This window comes from Rhipicephalus sanguineus, chromosome 1 (genome assembly GCF_013339695.2).
Source record: "Rhipicephalus sanguineus isolate Rsan-2018 chromosome 1, BIME_Rsan_1.4, whole genome shotgun sequence".
In the NCBI taxonomy this organism is placed as follows: Eukaryota; Metazoa; Arthropoda; class Arachnida; order Ixodida; family Ixodidae; genus Rhipicephalus; species Rhipicephalus sanguineus.
This window is the reverse complement of record NC_051176.1, coordinates 285,692,728-285,714,814: the sequence shown is the minus strand read 5'-3', so window position 1 is coordinate 285,714,814 and position 22,087 is coordinate 285,692,728. Positions and strand designations below refer to the sequence as shown.

General features: G+C 43.2%; 2 protein-coding genes across 2 annotated transcripts in view; one reads left to right on the top strand and one right to left on the bottom strand.

The window, feature by feature from the left end:
- LOC119379185 (ADP-ribosylation factor-like protein 3) overlaps positions 1-7,113 on the top strand; it is a 25,106-nt gene extending 17,993 nt beyond the window's left edge. Inside the window, exon 5 of the mRNA XM_049413057.1 lies at positions 6,521-7,113. Coding sequence (XP_049269014.1) covers positions 6,521-6,562 — 42 coding nt within the window. The 3' untranslated portion in view covers positions 6,563-7,113. The remainder of the gene's footprint in view (positions 1-6,520) is intronic.
- On the bottom strand, positions 6,655-22,087 carry LOC119379182 (isocitrate dehydrogenase [NAD] subunit beta, mitochondrial). Its single transcript, XM_037648395.2, has 9 exons — positions 21,896-22,087; positions 21,475-21,531; positions 15,558-15,700; positions 15,354-15,494; positions 14,175-14,307; positions 13,838-14,074; positions 13,499-13,645; positions 7,425-7,580; positions 6,655-7,248 (listed from the first exon to the last, which is right to left on the bottom strand). Exons 1-9 carry the CDS (start codon positions 21,944-21,946, stop codon positions 7,171-7,173), a joined length of 1,143 nt encoding a protein of 380 aa, XP_037504323.1. The 5' UTR covers positions 21,947-22,087; the 3' UTR covers positions 6,655-7,170.

Genomic DNA, 22,087 nt, shown 5'->3' with positions numbered 1-22,087 from the left:
GGGCACCACCTTGATCTGAAGTGGGGGTCGGGCAGGCAGATGTGATCGAGTGTCATTTTGAGCTCTGTATGCCATGGCAAAAAAAAAAAAAAAAAAAAACGGGGAGGGGGGGCACGGGCCCGGTGTGCCCCCCCCCCCCCCGCCCCTGGCTACGCCACTGTTGTGGTACTCCATTCTCGAGAAGTTGTCTTCTCCTTTCCTCCAACTTCTTTCACTCCAAGTTTCCCAACGACGCTGAGCCTCTCTTTCGCTACTTTAATCCTCCACCCCTGCACGAAACGGTCGAGGTGTCCTCCTCGACGAGAGATCTCTATCCAAGAATCTCATCTCCCCAACCCCCTTGCTTCCTCAGCAAAAGGGGGTGGCAGGCTAACGAAGCCTCTTCGCGGCGAAAGGGCAAGACGCTGGACTGCACACATCGCTGACATCTCTTAGCCAGAGAAGGATGTGGCAACGAAACAAAGCCTATAGGATTGTTGCCATCGACGGGACCTGAACGCTGTTTATGAAACAGCGTTCTTCACGTCGCCGTTGTTTCTGGCACCCCCTGTGCAGCTTGTCGCTTGGCACGAAGTTGCCCCTCTGAGAAGGTTGAAACGATGCACCAGCAGGAATTAGGCTGCCTAAATCACTAGAACGTTTTGCGATAGTACCGAAGAGTAAGTACGGAAATACCGTACCATCGTCGTCGGCACGCAGCTTTTTTAAATCTGCAAGACCTCTAGTAGCCATTTAAATTTTAATACCCCGCCCTCCAGGATCAGCTCTGGGCCGTCCAGCGGGCCGAGGAAGCCGCCAGGGTTCAAGGACTCCTGGCCGTCTCCTAGGCGGGGCCATAGGCCCGCCCCAACAACTCACAGGACTCAGAATAAAGATATTTCCTCCTCCTCCCCGTACTCTACCAATGAGCAGCTATTTCCGTACTTATACCACACGGTATTACCGTCACTGCCGTGCCTTGCTAAAATGTTCCACTCTTTCGCATGTTCTCACCTTTCACTCCTTTCTTGTTTTTTTTTTCGTGAGTCACCCCATGCGTTCACCATATGTTGGTACATAACGGCGGAACAAAGTCTCTATATATTTAAGAATCGGCATCAAGATTAATTCTGGAGCTCAGTATCGATATTTTTCTCGGATCCTGACGCCAATTCTCCCTCAGAAATTGCCCATATGAGATATGGGAAATGTTTCAAATGGCAGCGTTAGATGACATATCGTTCAACTTAGTGCAAGCTGCGCTTTTTTTTTTTTTAATTCTTCACATTTCTTGCAATTAGAAAACCGATTAGAACAAATGAGTGGGGCCACTGTGAGCACAAATTAACAGTATTTATGCTGTGATGGGGTTCTAGTGATAGTAATTCAACTAAAAACAAAACAGTCAGGACCCCCCTCCCCGCCCTCTCCGGTTTTGCCCACGCGCACGCCTGTTAGCCCTATGCAGTGGTTGATTACCATTTGACGAATGCTGATCGCGCCACTCAGACCGGCCTTTGCTTGATTAATTCAGCACTTAAAACGCGGAACTTTCTTTTATGCTTATTCTCTATCTCTCTTTCAGCCCTTCGCATTCGACGCGGGCTGAAGACAGGAGTTTGAGGTTAGGAGCACGGCGCAGCGATGTTGTGGGGATGGGGAGTGAAAGATAGAACAGAACAGAGCGGCGTCCGCCTTTAGTTTTGGTACACCGCACGTAACACCCGTAACGGCGTTGCGTACGTAAGAACGCTACGTTTGCGCAGTGGCGACGCCAGGGTTGCCGTTGGGTAGATTTGAAAAGGAGCCAGAATTGAAGCTAAAAGTAGCCAAAGTAGCCACATCTTTTAACCTTATCGCCAAACTTGTAGCCAAATGGCAGAAAAGCGGTATTATGAAAAGAGTTTTTATTATTGAACAATAAATACCATTTTGTGCCAACAATAAGATAGCATACGAACACAGTTTTTTTTTCTCCTCATGCTTGGTCTTCAAGCCATAAGCAAGTTGCAAATAAATGAACAATTACCTGCATACAGCCTATATAGAATAGAGTAATTGCCAGAGGCAGAGTAAGATTGGAACATTCCAGCCAGCCATTCAGTAGGAATATTAATCGTAAAAGCAGGTCGTGCTTGAAGTCTGCGACTTCAAGCACGACCAGCTTCAAGAAGTGATATCTGCTCGAAGATGACCGGTCCAGCTTCATTTTGTACCGGATCTCTGTTTTTGTCAAAGTCACACGAGAACACACGCTGTGCGTCAGCACTATAAAACTGGCTCGTATAGCGTCGGCACCGATGGCGGGCAGCGTGAACAGCGCGCTAGCCACGCGTATGCCAACATGCGCGCAATTTCGTCAGTTTTGATCTGCCAAAAGGCGTACTTAAATTTCATCTTTAATTTGTAAGTTATATTTCCAATTTCCTAATTTTTATTTAAATTCATAAAACCCCCGAATTCTTGGCCGATCCCCCATAATGGGTGTGAGACACTGACTAGGCGAACAAGAACTTCATCATTCCGTCTCGGCAGGCGCACTGCGCGTTGCGTTCAGGTGCGTCGATAATAATAATAATATCTGCGGTTTAACGTCCCAAAACCACCATATGATTATGAGAGACGCCGTAGTGGAGGGCTCCGGAAATTTCGACCACCTGGGGTTCTTTAACGTGCACCTAAATCTAAGTACACGGGCCTCAAACATTTTCGCCTCCATCGAAAATGCAGCCGCCGCGGCCGGGATTCGATCCCGCGACCTTCGGGTCAGCAGTCGAGCGCCATAACCACTAGACCACCGTGGCGGGGCCAGGTGCGTCGATCGTCAGAAAAGCTTGGAAACGAACTTGTAGGACTGTATATATGTATATATATATTTTTATTTATTTTGTTATCCTAACAACTATGTGGAAAGGGGTAGCCGTCACGAAGCAATGGTGACAACAACTCCTTCATTTATTTTCTATTTCAATAAAAAAAAGGGTAGTCGTCAGGCTTGCTCGGTATTTTATCTGCAGATAATGAGAAAAAATGGCTACTGAATGCGCTAAAATAGAGGTTCAAAGTAGCCAGAAAGTAGCCATGGCGCCAACCTGAAATTTTGGTCGCCAGACTGGGTCGTAAAGTAGCCAATTTGGCGCAAAGTAGCCACCAACGGCAACCCTGGGCGACGCTACGACGCATGCGCAGTGGCGACAAGCGCTAACGCAAACCTTTGCGTACGCTATTTCAAACCTAGGGAGTTTTAAAAATTGCCCCCCCCCCCCCCCCCCCCAAGGAGCATGGGGACCCACGAAATTTGCGAGCCGCCACGGCGCATGAGCAGAACCCAAGCCACTCTTGGGCTCTCGCGTTCGCGTTGTCCCAAGACCCAAAAATCGAAAACTAGCGTGGGTCCCCAACATAGAGTTAATATCTTGGAACGTTGTCATTCTTGCCATCACATATCAATCCTAAAGAAGCATCTGCACAATTAAAGACTTACGGATATTGTTTTGTGTTTATTTTGACTACTTCTACGAAAGAATACGACGGCTATTTATGCAATTTACTGCGCGCGGAAAGGAGCGTTTGCAGGCTGGTTAACTAGATGGCACCACCATATCAACACTCGCGAGTACGCGAGTGTGTGCTTGCGGCCGATTGCGCCGGTTTGCGCGTTTGCGCGTCGTGTTGAAGCCCCTGAAACTTCGCGTCGTGTATCTCGTAGTTTTCATAGTGTCCCGTTGTGGGCGTTTTCTGTCGCCGCATACCACTCGACTTCATGTGACAGCCTTTTTTTATTTCAAGCTGTCTTTCAAGCTGGAAACTTCAGTGCAAACCAGGACGGACGGCAAAGAAGAGATGAGACAAGCCCTGAAAGTTATGTACGAACAAGTCGCAACCGATTTTTTTTAGACTTTTTAACGGCGATAAAGCTTCGTGGGCCGTATAACTTTAGTTTTGATTGAAACTTTCGGGAGATGTCTCACTCACATTCGCCGCTGCATGCTGCAATCGACATTTTTCTGTTTTACGGCTCTCTGCGTTGAAGTACGGCAGCAATGAGCTGAAAAAGAACGTGGATACAGGTGTCTCGCCATTGCAAGTCGAATCAGCGCGCGACCACGGCCTACGGACTTTACTTCGAGCGGCGAATCTGTCGAGTGACCTTTGTGCCAGCGAACGGAGAAACTTTGGTAGGGAGTGCCTAGTAAAAACCATGCACTAACAGGTGGAAATTTTAACTGTTATCAACCGGACCAGCTGCACAGACAACCGTTCACTAACCACGACCTCCTCTATGTCACTAACACACGGCTTCACGCATCAAAACACAGCTGATGTTCCCTGAACAGCGCGTAGCTGGCTTAGGTTGATAGATTAAAACTGATTGCTACCGTCAAATATAGCGAGCGTCTCAGGGTCTGGCAACGCTGGCAACGATCGTTTTGTTCCATCATGGCGGAACCCATGCGGTTATAGGTTTCAATGCATGGGCCCTATGGGGAGCTTTTCCTCTAGAGTCAGTATATTAACTCTATGGTCCCCAAGGAGTCTTGGGTCGCCAGCGAGACGATCGCAAACGCAGTGTGGCCCGCGTCTTGCAAAATTTTAATTTCGCCACGTGTGGCGCCCCGTGCGTTTGACCCTACGCCGCCTGCGTTTGACCCAACTCTCAAACTCTGCTGCTCCTCCGAACACAAGAGCAGCCAACCCAACGTAGCTTGGGGACCCAGTGTCCATGGTCCTCAATTGTAAAACTCTACTGTCGGCAGCATGGGCGTGCGCACGGTTCTCCATTATCGGGAGGGGGAATTAAGTGAGCGAAGTTTCACCGCAGCGCAACCCCCCCAATCTTTCCACACCCCTCCCACTGAGGCCCTTGCAATCAGTACCCAGTGCAAAGATGAGGTCTTTTTGCTCCCCCCCCTCCCACCTGTGCGCACGCCTAGGTCGGCTCTGTGGATGCACGCCTATGATTACGCAATGTGAAGCAGTGCATAGCAGGGGCGTAGCCAAGGGGGGGGGGGTTGGGGGGGTTCAAACCCCCCCCCCCCCGAAATTTTTCAATTTTGCTTGCGTATATAGGCACGCACACATACAAACGCACGCACGAACATACATAAAGTATGGTTGAACCCCCCCCGAAAAAAATTTCTGGCTACGCCCCTGGTGCATAGACACCCTGATAAGTGCTCCCTGGAAATCTGAGAGGCTTTTGAGATTAGCCGCTTAAAGGGACACTAAAGTGGAACAATCCATCAATTTAGACTCATAAATGACTGTCTGAATACGCTACTGTCGTTAGCTTTACCATCATGTTTATTATTAGAAGTCAAATTAAAGGTCAAAGTTTCACTGGTCTCACTTTTAAATTTTGCAAAACAGTTTTGCGGAAACCTGCAAGGTGGAGGAAGGGCTACGAAAGGAAAAATTGACATCCACCAGATTTTTTTTTTAATTTTGCCCCGAAATCTCCGCAAATGAATGTTACTGCGACGTCACAAACTTCAAAAGTTTTTTTTTTTGATATTTTGGCCTCACTGGCCCAACCAAATTTGCTGAAACTTGGTAAGTTAAGTCTCTGGCCTCCTTAGAAGACAATGTACTTCATTTTTACCGATTAAACACTAAGTAGACCATATAGAACAGGCCGTCAAAACCTATGACGTCACAGCGAGTTGGTGCGGGAACTTCGAGGTAGCGTCGCCACCTGCATTTTCTTTTTCTGAGTTTTTTTGCTTACCAAGAGTCTCCTCGCAGCAAGAGTTGTGCTTTTGGCATTGTGAAAGGGTAACTTACTCATATGAGAAAAATGGTTTGCTCTTTAGCGTCCCATTACGTGCTCATTATTTTTGGTATCCTGTCGCTAAGACCAATAAAGGAAGTGATCTTGCTACTGCACAGTAATAAGGATGCATTGAGAGAATTTTTTTTGTCCTTTGTGTGTTCCCTTTCACAGTCTTGTTGATACTGTGTTAGTTCTTTGTATGAATGCCCAGCAACATAACACACAGTAGTTAGTGCTCTGTGCGTGTGGTTCTTCCCGTGTGTCAAGTCTTAAAGCGCTGTTTCTTCTGTGATGATGAACCAACTAGCCTGTCAGTCAATCCTTCCACACTGGGGAGTTCATGACCATGCTCAGGATGGTACTCAAAGGTTTTATACAGAGAAACGTACCTGAATTGTAAAATGTGCCAAGTAATGGCTGAATTCCTCAATTTCCGAGTAGCTGATGTCGGTTAGGAACAAGAGCACTCCTCGTAAATTCATTTCTAGTCTCGCTACTCGGTTGAACTAGCATTATTTGCCTGTCGATAGGGTATTGTTTCCTCTATGGGAACCAGCCAAGGCAACAGAGCTTCTTTTCCAAAATACATTTTGACTGTGTTCACTACATAGGCATTATCTCAGCACATCCCAGCATTATCTCAGCACAACACAGATTTACCAAGACGGGACCACAGAATCACACGATTGTTTTATCATGAACTGATGCAGTTATAGGATACAAGTTCAAATAACAGTGTCACTTAATTTGAATTTTGTCATTTTTCAGGATGGACTTGAATGGGTGTGCAAGACCATTAAAAGGAAGTAAAGCAATGCTGAACACTGCACAACTACATTGTTCCTTGCAATGGGGTATCCCAGCACTGCGCAGCACAATGGTTGGCAGAGCACTTTCTGATGAATGGCATCAAGATAACTTTATTCAGCACAAAATGCAGTCAGAAAGTAAAAGACCCAGGTTGCCCATGTAGCATCTCACAACAGCGTTTACCTGCAGATGCATCATCACTACTTCTCCCAAGGGCAAGCAAGCTCAGTGAAAACTTTGCAGACTAGTTCCCTTAGTCCCAAAAGAGAATGCTTCTGGGGGAATGGAACAGTAGCAGGCTGTGCCTGCCAGAAATCTCCACTGTCATTTCTCTGTTCGTTGAATGCCAAAATCTCACAGGTAAACCTATCAGTCGCTATTGTAATAATTTCCTTAATGTATCTAAAATGTATCTAAAAGAGCCTTGTTCTTATGTCATGCCACAATCTGCAGCTGACTGCACTGAAGGAGTGATATTGTGGCATGGAAATTAATTAAAAGTCTTTTTTTAAAAGCAGTGGTGTGTCTCTGTATGGACAAAGAACAAACAGCACTATACTGAAAACTACACAGCACAAACACTAGCTGATGTGACCTCTTGCATGTTCCTAGTGTGGGAGATTCTGGATGACAGCAGAAGTGAACTCAGTCGTGCTGGCATAGCCACCAAGGTCTCGAGTACGGACCTGAAAGTGAAGAAGAACTATATTGCCCAAAGGAGACCTAAAGTACAAATTCATCGTCAGTACACAATCATACAGAGTCTGCTTATGTTACAAAAGGGTATTTTATCTCTGAATGCACTCAATATTATAAGGAAGTCTTTGTGGACGCTTCAGCTAATCCAAAGAATGAAGCATACCTTGCCACTCTTGATGACCTTTTCCACTGCGTCTTTTACAAGAGTAGCATAGTAATGAAGGTTCACGTGGCGCAGCATTTGTGCAGCACACAGAAACATAGCCGTTGGGTTTGCAATATTCTTGCCTGTGGCCTCGCCAAATGTGTGTCGTGCTCCCTGCAAAAGAGAGAAAAAAGAACTCAAAGTGAAGAAGGTTTGAATGTTGTATCACCACAACCATAGGAGTAGCACTTTAAGGACAAAGATGAAAGAAAAGAACAAGACAGGGATGGCGCTAGTGACAAGCGAGACATCTCTGTCCCTGCTTGTAACATGCTACCAGCTAAGCATAGCATTCACTGAAAAAACATATAGTACTATAAAACTCTTTAAAAAAACATTTGCTATCTGCTACACTTGAGGTCAAACATTTTCTCCCTCTCCGACTCTATATCAATCTATTTATTCCTTACTTTTTTTCATCTGCATTCACCACTCCTTGTTTGCTGCTAGTATGTCCTTTAGCCATGGTACGCTCTCTCTCTTTTTTTCCTCAGAAACCTAAGCTTCAGTCTTTTATGAATATGACTCCCTGCAAAATAAACCTCGTAAAATTCTACGGGCAGGTTCTCCTGCCAAAATTGAATGTACAACCATTAAGAATGCCAAGCTGTCCCAGAGGTCATAATGCAGGTGGGCCCATATAGCTTGCAACATTCTATTTCATGTGCCATGTTTCCTGCACTTTGTCAATGGTTTAGACACGAGTGTTGTCATCAGCAACTAGATGCACCATGCAATTGTAAAAAAAAGAAGAATTTAATATAATAGGATTGTATCCAAATATAAGCCCTGCAGTAGCCCAGGACAAAAATGCTGAAGAAATTAAATAAAAGGGCACCAAATGTTTCTAGCATTGCCACTTCTACAAGAGCAAGCTGAGCATTACAGTTGTGTGACAAGTCGATAGGTGGAGTATCACTGAATATACATGATTCACAGAATATACTAGGGCACACTTCTGCACACAGTTCAGGCATGCTGATAATGTCAGGTTCTTTACCATAAAGGCTAAGGAAACTGTTACTATCCATACATGATTTGAAGAAGGTCCAAGACAAATATTCTCTTCTGGTGCAAATGAATTTTATCTATTTATTTTAATATTTAGCCTCACCACATTTCTTGAACATTCCAAAACATGAAAAGTGTGTGACAGCAGCAAAATGGATGAAGAATTTTAGAATTTTCAGCGAGTTTTGTCAAGTTTATTGAATGGGCACTCCATGTAACATTCCTGTGCAGAATGTTAAATATGACAACTTAAAACTGTGCTATGTCTAACCTCCTTGACAAACACCTACACAGACACTTGGACAATATGCCTAATGTAAAACATTATGAAAAACAATTAACGATGCAAAGGTACATCAGAGGTACATTTTACAAGTAATTAAAACTTGCAGCACAGATCCACTCCGAAGTGTTTCAAAATGTATGAAAAAAATTCCAAACGTCATTTTCATCACTGCTTTTGATTTTGATACACCATTTAGGGGATGCGTACAAAGCACCTGAAGGAGAGAAACCAAGCCACATATGAAAGTTACAACAAACATATACGGCAATGCAATGTTGATTTAACAAAGCTCGTGCATACCACATATTACATATACATCGATAACCTCTGTGAAGGTGAAAACATTGGACTAGGGCAAGTTTCATTAACTATCTACCGGAAAGTGGCTGGCAAAATGCACTTAACTGCCTGGCATCTCGACAACATCTGAGTACATTATATGCAGCTTGTGCTCATGAGATGTCCAGGAAGCATATATCAGCTTCTGTTAGCTAGCCAGTGACAGCAAAGGCCAAAACACAAGAACTTTCTACTATAAAACATTAGAAGTTGCGTTAGTGTGGCAAAGATTTAATGCATAGTGGTATGTTTTCGCAAAAACGACAGCAAAGGCCAAAACACAATAACTTTCTACAATAAAACATTAGAAGCTGCGTTAGTGTGGCAAAGATTTAATGCATAATGGTATGTTTTTACAAAAACTCTCACTTTCAGTGTCTTGCCTGTTTTCTCTTCCTCAATTTCTTCTTTTTTCCTTGAAAGCACTGGAAATGCATGAAGCTCCACATATACAACTAACCCAGCTTCCTGCCATAACTTCTCACTTCCATCTCAGCCAGAAAGTGCACAATGAGCACCCGCACAGATGAACAGCCTATCAGTGTTCTGTAACATGCACAATTCGTCCATTTTAATGAAACTATGCAATATGCTTCATGGCCAGCTGCTCCTAAGTTATTCATACTTTGAAGCTCAAGCAGTGTCAGTACGGTGATGGATTGAAAAGCGACTGCATCTGAAAGTGGTCAAAAACTATTCTCAAGTGTGGCCCTCACACTAAATGATGAGGTAGCATCTCTCTGATGCATTAAGTGACTAAGGAACATATGTTGCTCCTCTGGTAGTATACTTTCAACTAGGATGGCTTTAATAATTATAAATGGGCCATTGTAGTATGAGCACAGGACAAGCTCAGAATTCAATGCATTGCACCTGCATTTTTATACAGCTTTTTTACTTGCAGAAAATTCTTTATCTATAAAGTTTCACCATAGCATGGGGTGACATGACGGCATATGCAATATTACAACATAAACCTTGCTGATAAGGTTGACAATTTCAAACACAAAAATGTATATACCACCAACAGACTTTTCAGGTCAGAGGGGCCCGCCAAGTCTACCTGTGCTCCACTACTACGACTACCAATCTAGTCTGTGTATCTGATCTCATACGTGATCGCCCATAAGGTCTACAAAAGCAAACGAGGTGCTGCCTCAACATTTGCCAGCGCGAGCACCATAGCTCTTTAAAGGGTGCGCCGTTCTCCCATTTGTCTGCCCACTGTTGCCTGTGGTTGCACCCCAGAATTCTGCCGCACGACCACCAATTAAAGACACACGGATTCTTGCATAAGAGAGATAGCTGAAGCCTTCGCTATCTACAAAAATGGTGACACATGTGTCAGCGAACCGTCGATTGCGGTACTTGATTGCGAGTTGACGTACTTGGAGAAGACATAATGATGTTACAAGTGTAGTCTTTTGTCATGTGCATAGGTTGCGTGCGCATTTTTTGTCCTTTTTTGTTCTTTCTTCTTCCCTCTCGTCTTCCGTTTTGCTTGAATAAAGCATTCAGTTGTCAGTTAGCGCTCGTGTTGTCGTCTTTCTGTGTCCTACTTCTTTTGCGCTGTTTCAATATGAAAGCAAACATATTGACAGCAAGCTTCCCATGACAGCTTGTCTTCAGCCACTCCACCAGATGTACTGCCTAGGCCACAAGGCCTCACCAATGCCACTTTAACCAAGCTGGCAACCAAAGTTGTGGTCTTGCTTCAGATGACATGGCACCAACGCTGTTAATGGCTGCTATGTTTGTGGAATACCATGCTGGATTCATGCCCAAAACAATTTGCGACATCCAAAATTTTGGATACTGCGGTTATAGAACAATGCTAGGAGTAGATGACAGGGCCACAGTAATCGTGAAAACAACTGTATTTAACACTTTTTCAAGAAGAATAATATAATTCTTGCAACATGCAAGTCAGAGTTTCCTTCATTATAACTAATGCAAAGATAAATCCCATATTTTGAATTCCATTAAGCACAAGAACACTTCATTGAAATAAAGCATAGTCAATCAAATTTTATCTTTACTTCATTAGATCCAATAATACATGTTTGTTATATTGAGGTTCAACTTTACCGCAAGCTGACATGACATCCAGGCTACATCATTTCGTGTGATGGCATCATAATGCAGTTCTACTACCAAAAAAGATGCAGTGTACAAAAAGAATGTATGAAGTATAATCACGCCTCCTTGGGTATTTTGTGTTATTGCGATAGCAATTATCTGGACACTCTCGGCTGATTTTTGCCGTCGCCGTCTGTCGACGTCGTCATGTCCCTGATATGTATATGTATGTATATATATAAAAAAGGCACAAAGAAAAATAAAGCAGAAGAAAAAAATTCTGAAGTACCCGACCGCGGATTCGAACCAGCAACCCCTCGCTCGCCAGCGCGCTGCGTTAGACAACTCAGCCACACGCCATGTATGCGCCGGCGAAAAAATGGCAAGCTATTTATATACACCATGTACCGCTGGGGGTAAGCAAATCTTGGAGGAGCGTGAGCGTGTTTTCTATCACGCAACGCTCCTAATTTTCTTTCAGTTTGAAAACTGCCCTTGTGTCGCGCACGACAAAGTGGCCCTTTTCTGTACCCCCTCGGGATGTGGAAGGAAAAAAAAAAAAGAAAGAACACCGGGAACACCTTGCATCAGACGCCCCCGTGTGGCTGGAGACGCAGGGGGTAACTCCACACGCCACAGTTTGAAAGAAAAAGAAATATCTAAGAGCGTCTGATTCTCCATTGTTGAATTTGCAGACGTAGCACTCCTAATTTTCATTCATTTCGAATACTGCCCTTGAGACACGTACGACGTGGCCATTTTCTGTACCCACTCGGGATGTGGAAGGAAAAAAAAAAGACAAGGAACACCGGGCACACCTTGCATCAGACGCCCCCTGTGGTAGGAGACGCAGAGGGTCACTGCACGCGCCGCAGTTTAAAAGAAGAAGAAATATCTAAGAGCGTCTGATTCTCCATTGTCGACACTTGCAGATGCAGCGCTCCTAATTTTCTTTCATTTCGAATACTGCCCTTGAGATGCGCACGACAAAGTGACCATTTTCTGTACCCACTCTGGATGTGGAAGGGAAAAAAAAAGACAAAGAACACCGGGCAATACTGCCCTTGAGACGCGCACGACAAAGTGGCCATTTTCTGCACCCACTCGGGATGTGGAAGGGAAAAAAAAGGACAAAGAACACCGGGCACACCTTGCATCAGACGCCCCTTGTGGTAGGAAACGCAGAGGGTCACTCCACGCGCTGCAGTTTAAAAGAAGAAGAAATATCTAAGAGCGTCTAAATTTCCCCACTTATATTAACCGCCGGTTTCATGGCCAATCTCCCGTAGTGGGTAAGAGCCAAGAATTAAGGGTCAAGCAAGCAAGCAAGCAAGCAAGCAAGCAAGCAAGCAAGCAAGCAAGCAAGCAAGCAAGCAAGCGTCTGATTCTCCATTGTCGACACTTGCAACGTGTTGCTCAAGCACATAGGTGTAACAACTGTGACAGTTGTTAGTTCACGCTTGCCCTGTGCATGCCTGTGCGTTCATTTAGGGCATCCTTCTTTGTGCTTCAGCAGCACGCTGCAAGTATCGAGCTGCTCCTGGTTCTTCGTGTGACATTTCGATTTCTTGCTATCACACTCATTGCTTCGCCCTTGCGGCAAAACTGTGACTTTTTGTTAAACCATCATACTTTATACACTACTTGTCACCAGCAACACTGAATCAATCCATTCTTCAGAACACAATTTTGGCAACAGATACCATGGTTCACTGTCCCACAGTTATTCAATAAATTACTCCCGAAAAAAAAAAAAAGAATTTAATCCTTTAGTCCATGCAAGATTCAGGAAGCATTGGTATCATGAAATGAAATGCAACATTGATTTTGGTGTTAAGGGGCTATCAACACATAGTGCACTTTGTGCATATAATATAGCCATTCATGTTTTATGCATTATGTCTTGTACTGCAGAAGATTGACCCATACTTGCTTGTTGTAGATTTTTTTGAAGGGTTTCTGAATGGCATCAATAGCATGCTAACTTATTTGTAATATTAATGATGTTCAATGAGCTCGCCCCTTATCGTTATCATTTGTCTTGTATCAGGGAGGCAGGGGTTCTCCTCAAGTTGAAGAAGGTTCCCTATTCCGAGCCCACCTTCACTCTCGAGATGAAAATTAACTCTAATTTGGCAGCACTTCTATAAGAAGGAACCCTGCCTTTTATCCTGTTCCGGTCTGCGACTGTGAAATACTACCCAACATCATGCACTACAAACAGTGCAAATTGAGGATTTTATATTAATGCTCCTTTATCACGCAGAGTTACAGATTTGACAGCAGGGCCCTAAAATATACAGAAGTGGTAACTTACAGGCTCGTAAATCACACAGTCTGAGCTGTAGCTGGCTCCAGGGACCACACCAGCACCACCGACAAGACCAGCAGCCAAGTTGTCAATGATGTTTCCATACAGGTTGGGCATGACCATCACATCGAACCGATGAGGATTGGCCACCAACTGAAACAAAAAATTTGTTGCTTTCCAGGCTTTCAGGTAACAGGACTTTCTGTCATATTAAGCAGTGTTAATACTTCTGCTCTCTATTGCACATACAGCAAATTAGCATAAACTTTGTTAATCTTCCTTAATGCCAAAAAAGCAGCACCTTAAAAAAGATGAACAGGCAGTGTAAACAAAAACAGTAGTCACCTGCATGCATGTGTTGTCGATGATCATAGACTCAAACTCAATTTGTGGGTAGAGCTCCGATATTTCCTGACAGCAGCGCAAAAACAGGCCATCTCCAAGTTTCATTATGTTAGCCTTGTGTACCACTGTGACTTTCTTCCGGCCATGCTTAGTGGCATAGTCAAAGGCAAATTTTGCAATCTTGCGAGACTTCGTCTCTGTGACAATCTTAAGACATTCGATCACTCCATGTACACTCTGGAAAAAAAAAATATCATGTGTGGGAACCTATGACAAAATTTACAGTACATTTAATGCAAGACAATCAGTAAGAGGCAAATGCAAAACACCAACCTACCTCATGTTCAAGAGCGCTATATTCACCCTCTGTCTGCTCTCGAATAACATAAAAGTCAAGATTATTATGCCGAGTTTTGATACCAGGTAGACTGCGCACATGAACAACATTGGCAAACAGATCCAGCTGATTTCTGAAATCCACAAGCAAAACAAGATATATTTATTAGTAGGGGTGTGCGAATATTCGAGTTTCGAATTCGAATCGAATAATACTTAATCGAATAATTCGATTCGATTTTCGAATAGCTAGTATTCGAAGTTTCGAATAATTCGACAGGATGAATATCTAACACGCGACAAAGGCCAATGGGGCAACTTGGTTAGGGTGGGGCGGCTGAAATTAATGCTGACGTCCTTACAGTAGGTCTTTCGTTAAAAGTTTCACCGATATCCTGTTTCAAAAGCGAGCGCATGCTTGTTTTAAAGGAGATAACGTGATTTCCGCGCGTAAAAAAGAAAAAAAAACATGAGAAAACTGTCAAGTGCTTCACAACTTCGCTTCAGAAACGAATGCATGGATTTCTTACATAGTCCAGTCGCGTGTGCCGCATGCGCCATAAAACGTCCCGACAGTGGCCCGCGAAACCCTCTGTGATTGGCTTCCCATGTGACAATTTGTTCGCGCTTCAAGAATACTTCAAAGAGCACCTGATCACAAAAAACTATGGTCCTTTGATATACTTTAAAGAGCATGGAGCTGCACAGGTATCACCAAAACTGCTTTGAGATACCTTCCCATCCTTGTTAATGAGGCGCCCAGTGAGTGCATCTTTTCAACTGCATCAGATTTATTAGCATCATGGCAAGAGATCCTAAAGCCAGGTCAAGTGAAACAGCTTGTGTTTCTGCATGACCATTTGTAGTGCTTTGTTAGCAGTCACTCACTGTGTTATGTGCTCAAGGACATGAGCAGATTACATTTCTTTGTTTTCTTCAAAATTTGAATAAAATATTTTGTATTCGATATTCAATATTTTTGGCCACTTCCGACATTTTTGGCCGTTTCCGTTTTAGGCTGTTTAATCCCACAGCTCCAACAGTACAGCACATATGGTGCACAGGGCCCTATTCGATTCGAATTCGATTTGAGATGAAATTTCACTATTCGCACACCCCTATTTATTAGCACTAGTGATCATTCACCGCAACAAAAGAAAATGCAAGAAACATTCTTTACCTGATTTTCATGTTCAATGTTTGCAATTCCCCTGTATGCGAGATGTTTGGTGAAGACAAAATTCCTTTGAGCGCAATGCCATTCTTCTGCACAGACTCTATCACAGTTTCAAGGGGTGCACTAATTGTGTGGTGAATCTCACTGTAACAAGTTCGAAAAAAAAATGTGACTTTTGACTGACACTTATTTAGCCATGATACATACCTCAAAAAGAGTTCTTCGAACTCAACAGGAATACTGATTGCCTCAAAGACTTTTTTGACAGCGTCAGCAAGCTCTGGCCCAACACCATCACCAGGAATGAGAGTGCATTTGATCTTAGCTTGAGGGCGTGAGACTGGTTCTTGCTAAGATGTCAAATGCAAAAACATGGAGAACACATTAGAGAAGCTTCTTCTGTGAAAATCAGGCACGACTATCGCCAGAATTGTATTCAATAGAGCTAGTTGGTTCAGAGCTGAGGGGAATTTGACCAGCTGAACTGAAAAAAAAAAAATACAAAGGGCAGATAGGGCAGACAAGGATGTTTTTGTCTGTGTTCCCTTTCTAGTTCCAGTGGTGAAATTCCCAAAGCAATCACATTCAGCAGCCAGAATTACGTAGGTCAAAATATAGTACAATCTCACAGATGTGTTCGTTTTTTGCTGTCTTTCATGCTCTGAAATGCTGATCCTGTTTAGTTTCCATATGGTGATGTGTTTCCTGTTACGTTTCCATTTTAGGTTGTGTAATCCCACAGTCATAATGTAGTTCAGCGCAAAAAAACAGGCAACAGACGAGCGAGAGGACAAGAGGTCCTCTCGCTCGTCTGTTGCCTAACAAGCAGCGTTGCTAATCCCACAGATCCAACAGTACAGCAGATATGGTGCACTGGTGCACTTACGGTGCATGGTGGCATGTGTCAACCACTAATGTCAAATGCCTGCTTTGTGGCCTTTGATACCTTGTGCAATTAATTTGTCATAGACAACTGTGCATATACTGAAAACGAGGTTGTTATCAAACAATTGACACAATTACCAGATGGAAATAACAACCTCCATTTAGTGCAATTTATAGCTCAACATTCAATGTAACTGCCAAGCAGCCAGAACAAGCTTTCTTAGGTATGTTTTCAATAGTTTGAGATTTTCTATTCAACAAGTAAAATTTTGTGCTAGTAGCATTCCATTACACCTGTAGTGCCTCCACGAACTTTACTGCACGATACTTTTTTTTTTCATGGTACCCTAAGCAACGTATAAATGGGGAGGGTCTAGGGTAGTCTAAAGTGTAGAGTCAGTCATGTAAGGGGTACAACTAAAAAATCACAAGTGTCGTCGAAATACTACACATTATTATCAGCAGCCTCATTGAGACAAGATAAAATTGAGTGCCCAATTGCAGAGTTTCAGAACATCCATTGCTGATGCTAACCAAATGGGCACTGTTTATCTTTATACTCCGTTTCATATATCACATGCAATACTGCAGGGGCTCCGTGTATTTCATGGTGCAGTTACTACTTTTGATCCGTAAAACTTTCCATGGAACTTCATATGTTACAACTACAGCTAAGAAATGTTAGGTTATGATGACATACTATTCCAACACGATATGTTCTTGTTGTGAGTGCAAGTGGTGCACTGTAGCTATTCGTTGCATATATGTGTCACTCCACTCGTTTGGTAATAAATACAATAGGTTCAAGTCTGCAACACCTCCTATATGAATGTTGCATCAAATTTTGCGACATAAAAGCACAAGACAAAGTTGCATTAAATTACATGACACCAACATATATGTTCCTTTCATATGCGATGCAATATCATTCTTAGTCAAAAACATGGGCAGTGAAAGAAGTGTCTCTAACCTCTAATGCATTGCATGTATGATGAAATGATGTTAAGTAAAATTTGATGCTTATATGACAATATTTCTACAAAAAGCTTTTTCTAAATAGCTTAAAGGTCTCACAGTGACAAAAATGTGGTGAGCTTCACCAAGAGAAGAAACTGCACACCACTGCAGGTTATGCAGAAAAAGAACAGAAATGGGGTTTGAGCAAACATTTAATTGCAATTCAATAATTTCTACTATTTAATCTGCATTTAGGAATTTGCGAATATAAAATTGTCACAAATTGTCTCTGTTGGAATATAATGGATAACATTGCTTTTTTTTTTTAGTATAGAAAGAGAAAAAGCAACAATGCAAGTTGAGAATGCTCCTAATAATTCTGCTGCTGGTAAACAGTGGTTAAAGTACAAGCCACAAAGTATGGCTGTTTCTTGCGCGAGGAAATAACGAGGGAAGGGGTCCAGGGGAGCGCAAACTTTCGACTGTTTATTCAAGAGACAGTGCAACCAAATACTGTATATAGGCACAGACATGCGCAGGAAACTATGCACACAGCGTGCGCATACCACCCTAATCACAACCTGTGATCTATGAACTTGCGCTCTGCCTGCGAAAGAGACAATGAAGTGTCACTGATACACATGGAACCTCGTGCTTTGATATGATATGCCTCCAACAACTCTCGAGCCATGGTGTCCCCGCTTCTACCCAGAATCTGAATCTTATTCAAGCACGGCTCACACTTATGTGAACTGCAGTGTCTCTTGAATAAACAGTCGAAAGTGTGCGCTCCCCTGGGCCCCTTCCCTCGTTATTTCCTCGCGCAAGAAACAGCCATACTTTGTGGCTTGTACTTAGACATGAACCGACTAGCCCAGCAACGTGTACTTCTAAACAGTGGTTGTTGCAGAGAGGCACCAGTTGCTGAGCAGAACATGGAAGAGCTAACTTTTACAAAATATTTTTCTTCATTTGATAAGGGTTGCTAGCCTTCAGTTAACTCCCAAACTTGCATTAATGCAGACAGCAATTTCATGGGACCAACTGTGGCTTGTTTCATGCCTTTTAAACCATTGTGTGGTACTATGGAAGTATTACATTTAGTTCATTGAATGAATGCAGCCTCCTATGTGCATCAGGTAATCTGCTACTCTTTTGTTTCATTACTGTTGATGTCATGATTCACCCAATAGGATCATTTTTCAGTTGTTTATCATGTACAAGCTGCCTTACTTGGCTTACTGAACGTTCAATAATGAATGGCATTGCATCGAATAATGTAAATACCATCTTTCTTTTTTTTCCCCCCCCAAATACACAACCCACTGTACGTTGCATTTGATTCGATTAAAAAGTTTTGGTATTCAAGCAATTTAAGAGAAATATTACTGCTTTATGTGCAAACGCAGCGAGTGCTTCCGCTACACAATAACAACCTGCCTTGCAATAACCTCTTAGAGAGGTTGTAAAAACAAAGCACTTCAGGCAAGACTACCTTCACAGCAGGCAACTAAAGTAGCTATAGTACAAAAATTACATGCATGGTCTTTCTCAAAGACAGGACCTCTCCAATAGCAGTCGTGATTTTATATATTAATCCAAAATTTTTACTTCACAGAGAATACTAAACAACTCAATCGGATATCTTTAGTTAAAAGTAGAAATAATTTTTTGCATAGAACTTATAACACTGTCATACTCTTTAAGAAAAGGTACTCATTTTACGCAAAAGAGAAGGAGGCTTGGAAGCAGTGCAAGGTTCAGAGAAGCTGCGCGTTTAATTATCGCATCATGCCTGACAGTTTAAGAAATTTAGCCCAACATCACCATTTTCAAAGCCTCTACTTCATTTATCTTCTCCCCCTGCAATGCTGAGTAGCTAACTCAACCTGTCCGAGGGAGAGGGGCACCGAGGAGTAATGCCAGAGAGGTCTCGGACAGAGGACTCAATTTTTATTTGATAAATAAAGTGCATTCACTCTCTCGCTACAAACTGAACCTTGTTAGGTACTGACACTTCCACAAGAACAGAAGATTAAGCTGTCACATTTCCAAGAGATGAAAAATCTGCAATGAATACGAAAAAAAATGGGACAGCCCTAGCTAAGCCATTCCCTCTAGCTGTCTATTTTAGGGCAGAACTTTCGGATTTCTAGAAACGTTTTAGAGTTGAAAAACGTAAGTGTGAGTGCCACCAAATGATGTCAAAGTTTCTTGCTTTCGATGTAGTAGGCACGTTTATTTTATTTCTGTTCCTATCGTATATATTTATGCAGAAACTATGCACTACTATTTGTATTTGTGGCCTACACAGACCTAAATGCACTCAGACCTGACAGCGTCAGATAACATTGTAGCAGCTACTCAATTCATCATGAGCTCACTTATGTACAGTACGGTCCACTCTAGAGGGAACACGCGATCGCGTGGCTGACAGCCCGCGCGGCGCTCACTAGCGGCGAGATTTGTAAATGCGGCGCATGCGCATACACTTGTAAGGGCGGCGCACGCCAGCGTCGTCTGCTACTTCTCCGCCCATGTGCCAGGCAATTCCTGGAAAGCGCTAGAAAGCGGTTTCGTTTTTTCGATGTGTGATTTATCTAGCCGCCACTCTGCATTCAAAAGGCAAAAAAAAAAAACAAATATCGGCATTTGTTTATTGCTGCACACTTTCGCGAGGTTTAACGGGACTGATTTCTAGGCTCGCTGAAGAATTGTGTGCAGAAGCTCCTAAGATCGACTATTTTTTGCTACAGGATTATTCTGTTACAACAACACATGCGCACAATGAAATAAGGCGTGCACAGAACGATACCTGAAGGTAAACTTGAAGGCGACATCTCGATTATACTTTTTGCGAGAGAAGATATATGGGGCAAGAACTAGCCACAAGACTTTGGAAGGATGCAAAGCTGGTGTGTTGGAGCACGTCCATACTCTTTTAAATGAAAAAAAAAATTCAACTTCTGCAAGAAAAACAGCACCAAGGGCTTGCGCAAGCCAGTTATATATTTTTCACACACTGCTACAGCAAGTGGCCACTATTGATAACGGACAAGGCAATTGAAGCATGATGCAGCAAACATATATACTAAGCTTGCCCTTCCGACAATAATATAACTGCCTATTCAACAAGCGTAAGACAGAGTTTTTATCACTTGCTTCTAACTTCGAAAACAAAAGTATCAGTGCATGCCGAGCGCTGGCGCATAGAAGTAGCAGACGACGCGGGGCATGCACCACCGTAATGAATCTGTACGCATGCGCTGCATTTACAAATCTCGCCAGCAGTTAGCGTTCCGCGGACAGCCGGCCACGCGCTCGCGTGTTCCCTCTAAGAGTGAACCGTACTGTACAGCAAAGCAAATCTATCCCAAAACTGATGAACGGTGGAAATACATTGCACAAACCAGCAAGCAAAGTGAAACTGAAAGAGTGGTGTCTGTACCAAGCACAAATATACAGCAGGGAAGTGCAGTTGAAGCCATGAGAAGTAAAAGAAGCATGTTACCTAAAGTACCTAAAGCTTCCCAAGCACCAGGATATGAGAAGCTTTGGCAAATACAATTCCTTTTAACAGCTTTTACGGCAAGAACGCTGCTTAATTAACACAGGTGCGACTGCAATGACCAATAACACTAATTTCTTCTTGTTTTATTTTGGAGGGGGGGCGGTCTGGGGAGGGCCCCCAAGCACACATCACACTGCTATTAATAAATTACGCATGTTAGTAGTTTCTACATGTAATACACAATTCACTGTAAGGAAACGTGAGCAAACACTGGTGATATGGTTTGGTATGACATGTGCAAATTAATTTTCTTAACGAAAGCCTTATTGTCTTCTGAATTCTTACAGTAAAGATGGCATTTCAGATATGAAATAAAAGTTAGATGTCGTGCCACTCAAAGATTTTGCGTCCTTGATGCACATGCATTAGGTAAGGATCTCAAGTGCTCGCTCAAGCGTTCAGGCGAGCGTATGTGCAGGTAACCAGTAGTGCAGACCAGAGGTATGCTAGCCCGGTCCACACTCGTGCATGCTACTACGACCAGCGGGCTAAATACGTCTGTGAATCCGTGAACTCACCGAAATCTGGGTGGAGACCAGGTCAACACATGTAAAATGAACACGCCAAAAATCTTAGTAGAAGTACCAAGGTAACAGCAAGGTCATGAAGAATTTCAGGACGTAGCGCCGCCGAGCATTTGTGTAACGGCTTGAGGCCAAACTAAGCAAAACAATTATCGCAACATCTCAGCCGCATGTGCAAATAACTTACCACGGCTTGCAGCTGACCGGCAGTGACCGCTATGCACCTCTGATGCCTGTGTGCGTTCTGCAAATGAAGAGTAAAGTTTCCCGCATGCTAAATCTACATATACAAAGTAATCGTCTGAAACGGCATGTTAAACTGTTTTAATTAATTCGGCGTGGCAACATGATTCAATGATCAAACGAAAGCAGGGGAAGCACTTCACGAGTGCAGGCAATAACAGTAAGGCAGTACGAGAAGCTGGTACAGTTAGTCCCAATACAGACTGTTTCTCCTTCTTTTCTTGCGGCCTTATAATATACACCGCACATATTTACACTCCATCACCGAGTTGGGGAAACGAGCAAAAGATTTAGCGATTATTTCGATGCACCAAAATACTAAGCACTTGGCTCCTAACAACGCATAATGAAAATACAGTACTTACAAGGCTGCACAATTTGCTACAGTTCTTCAATATTGAACGAAAATTAATCATTTTGTCCGTGACCACCGTAAACTCGGTGCTGTAAGGCCGGTAAGGCGAAACCACTGCAACTTCGCGAAAATTAATAAATAAATAATAATAAAGCACCCCGGCGCCCCGGCCACCTAGTGACCTCTATGAGTGACCCGACAA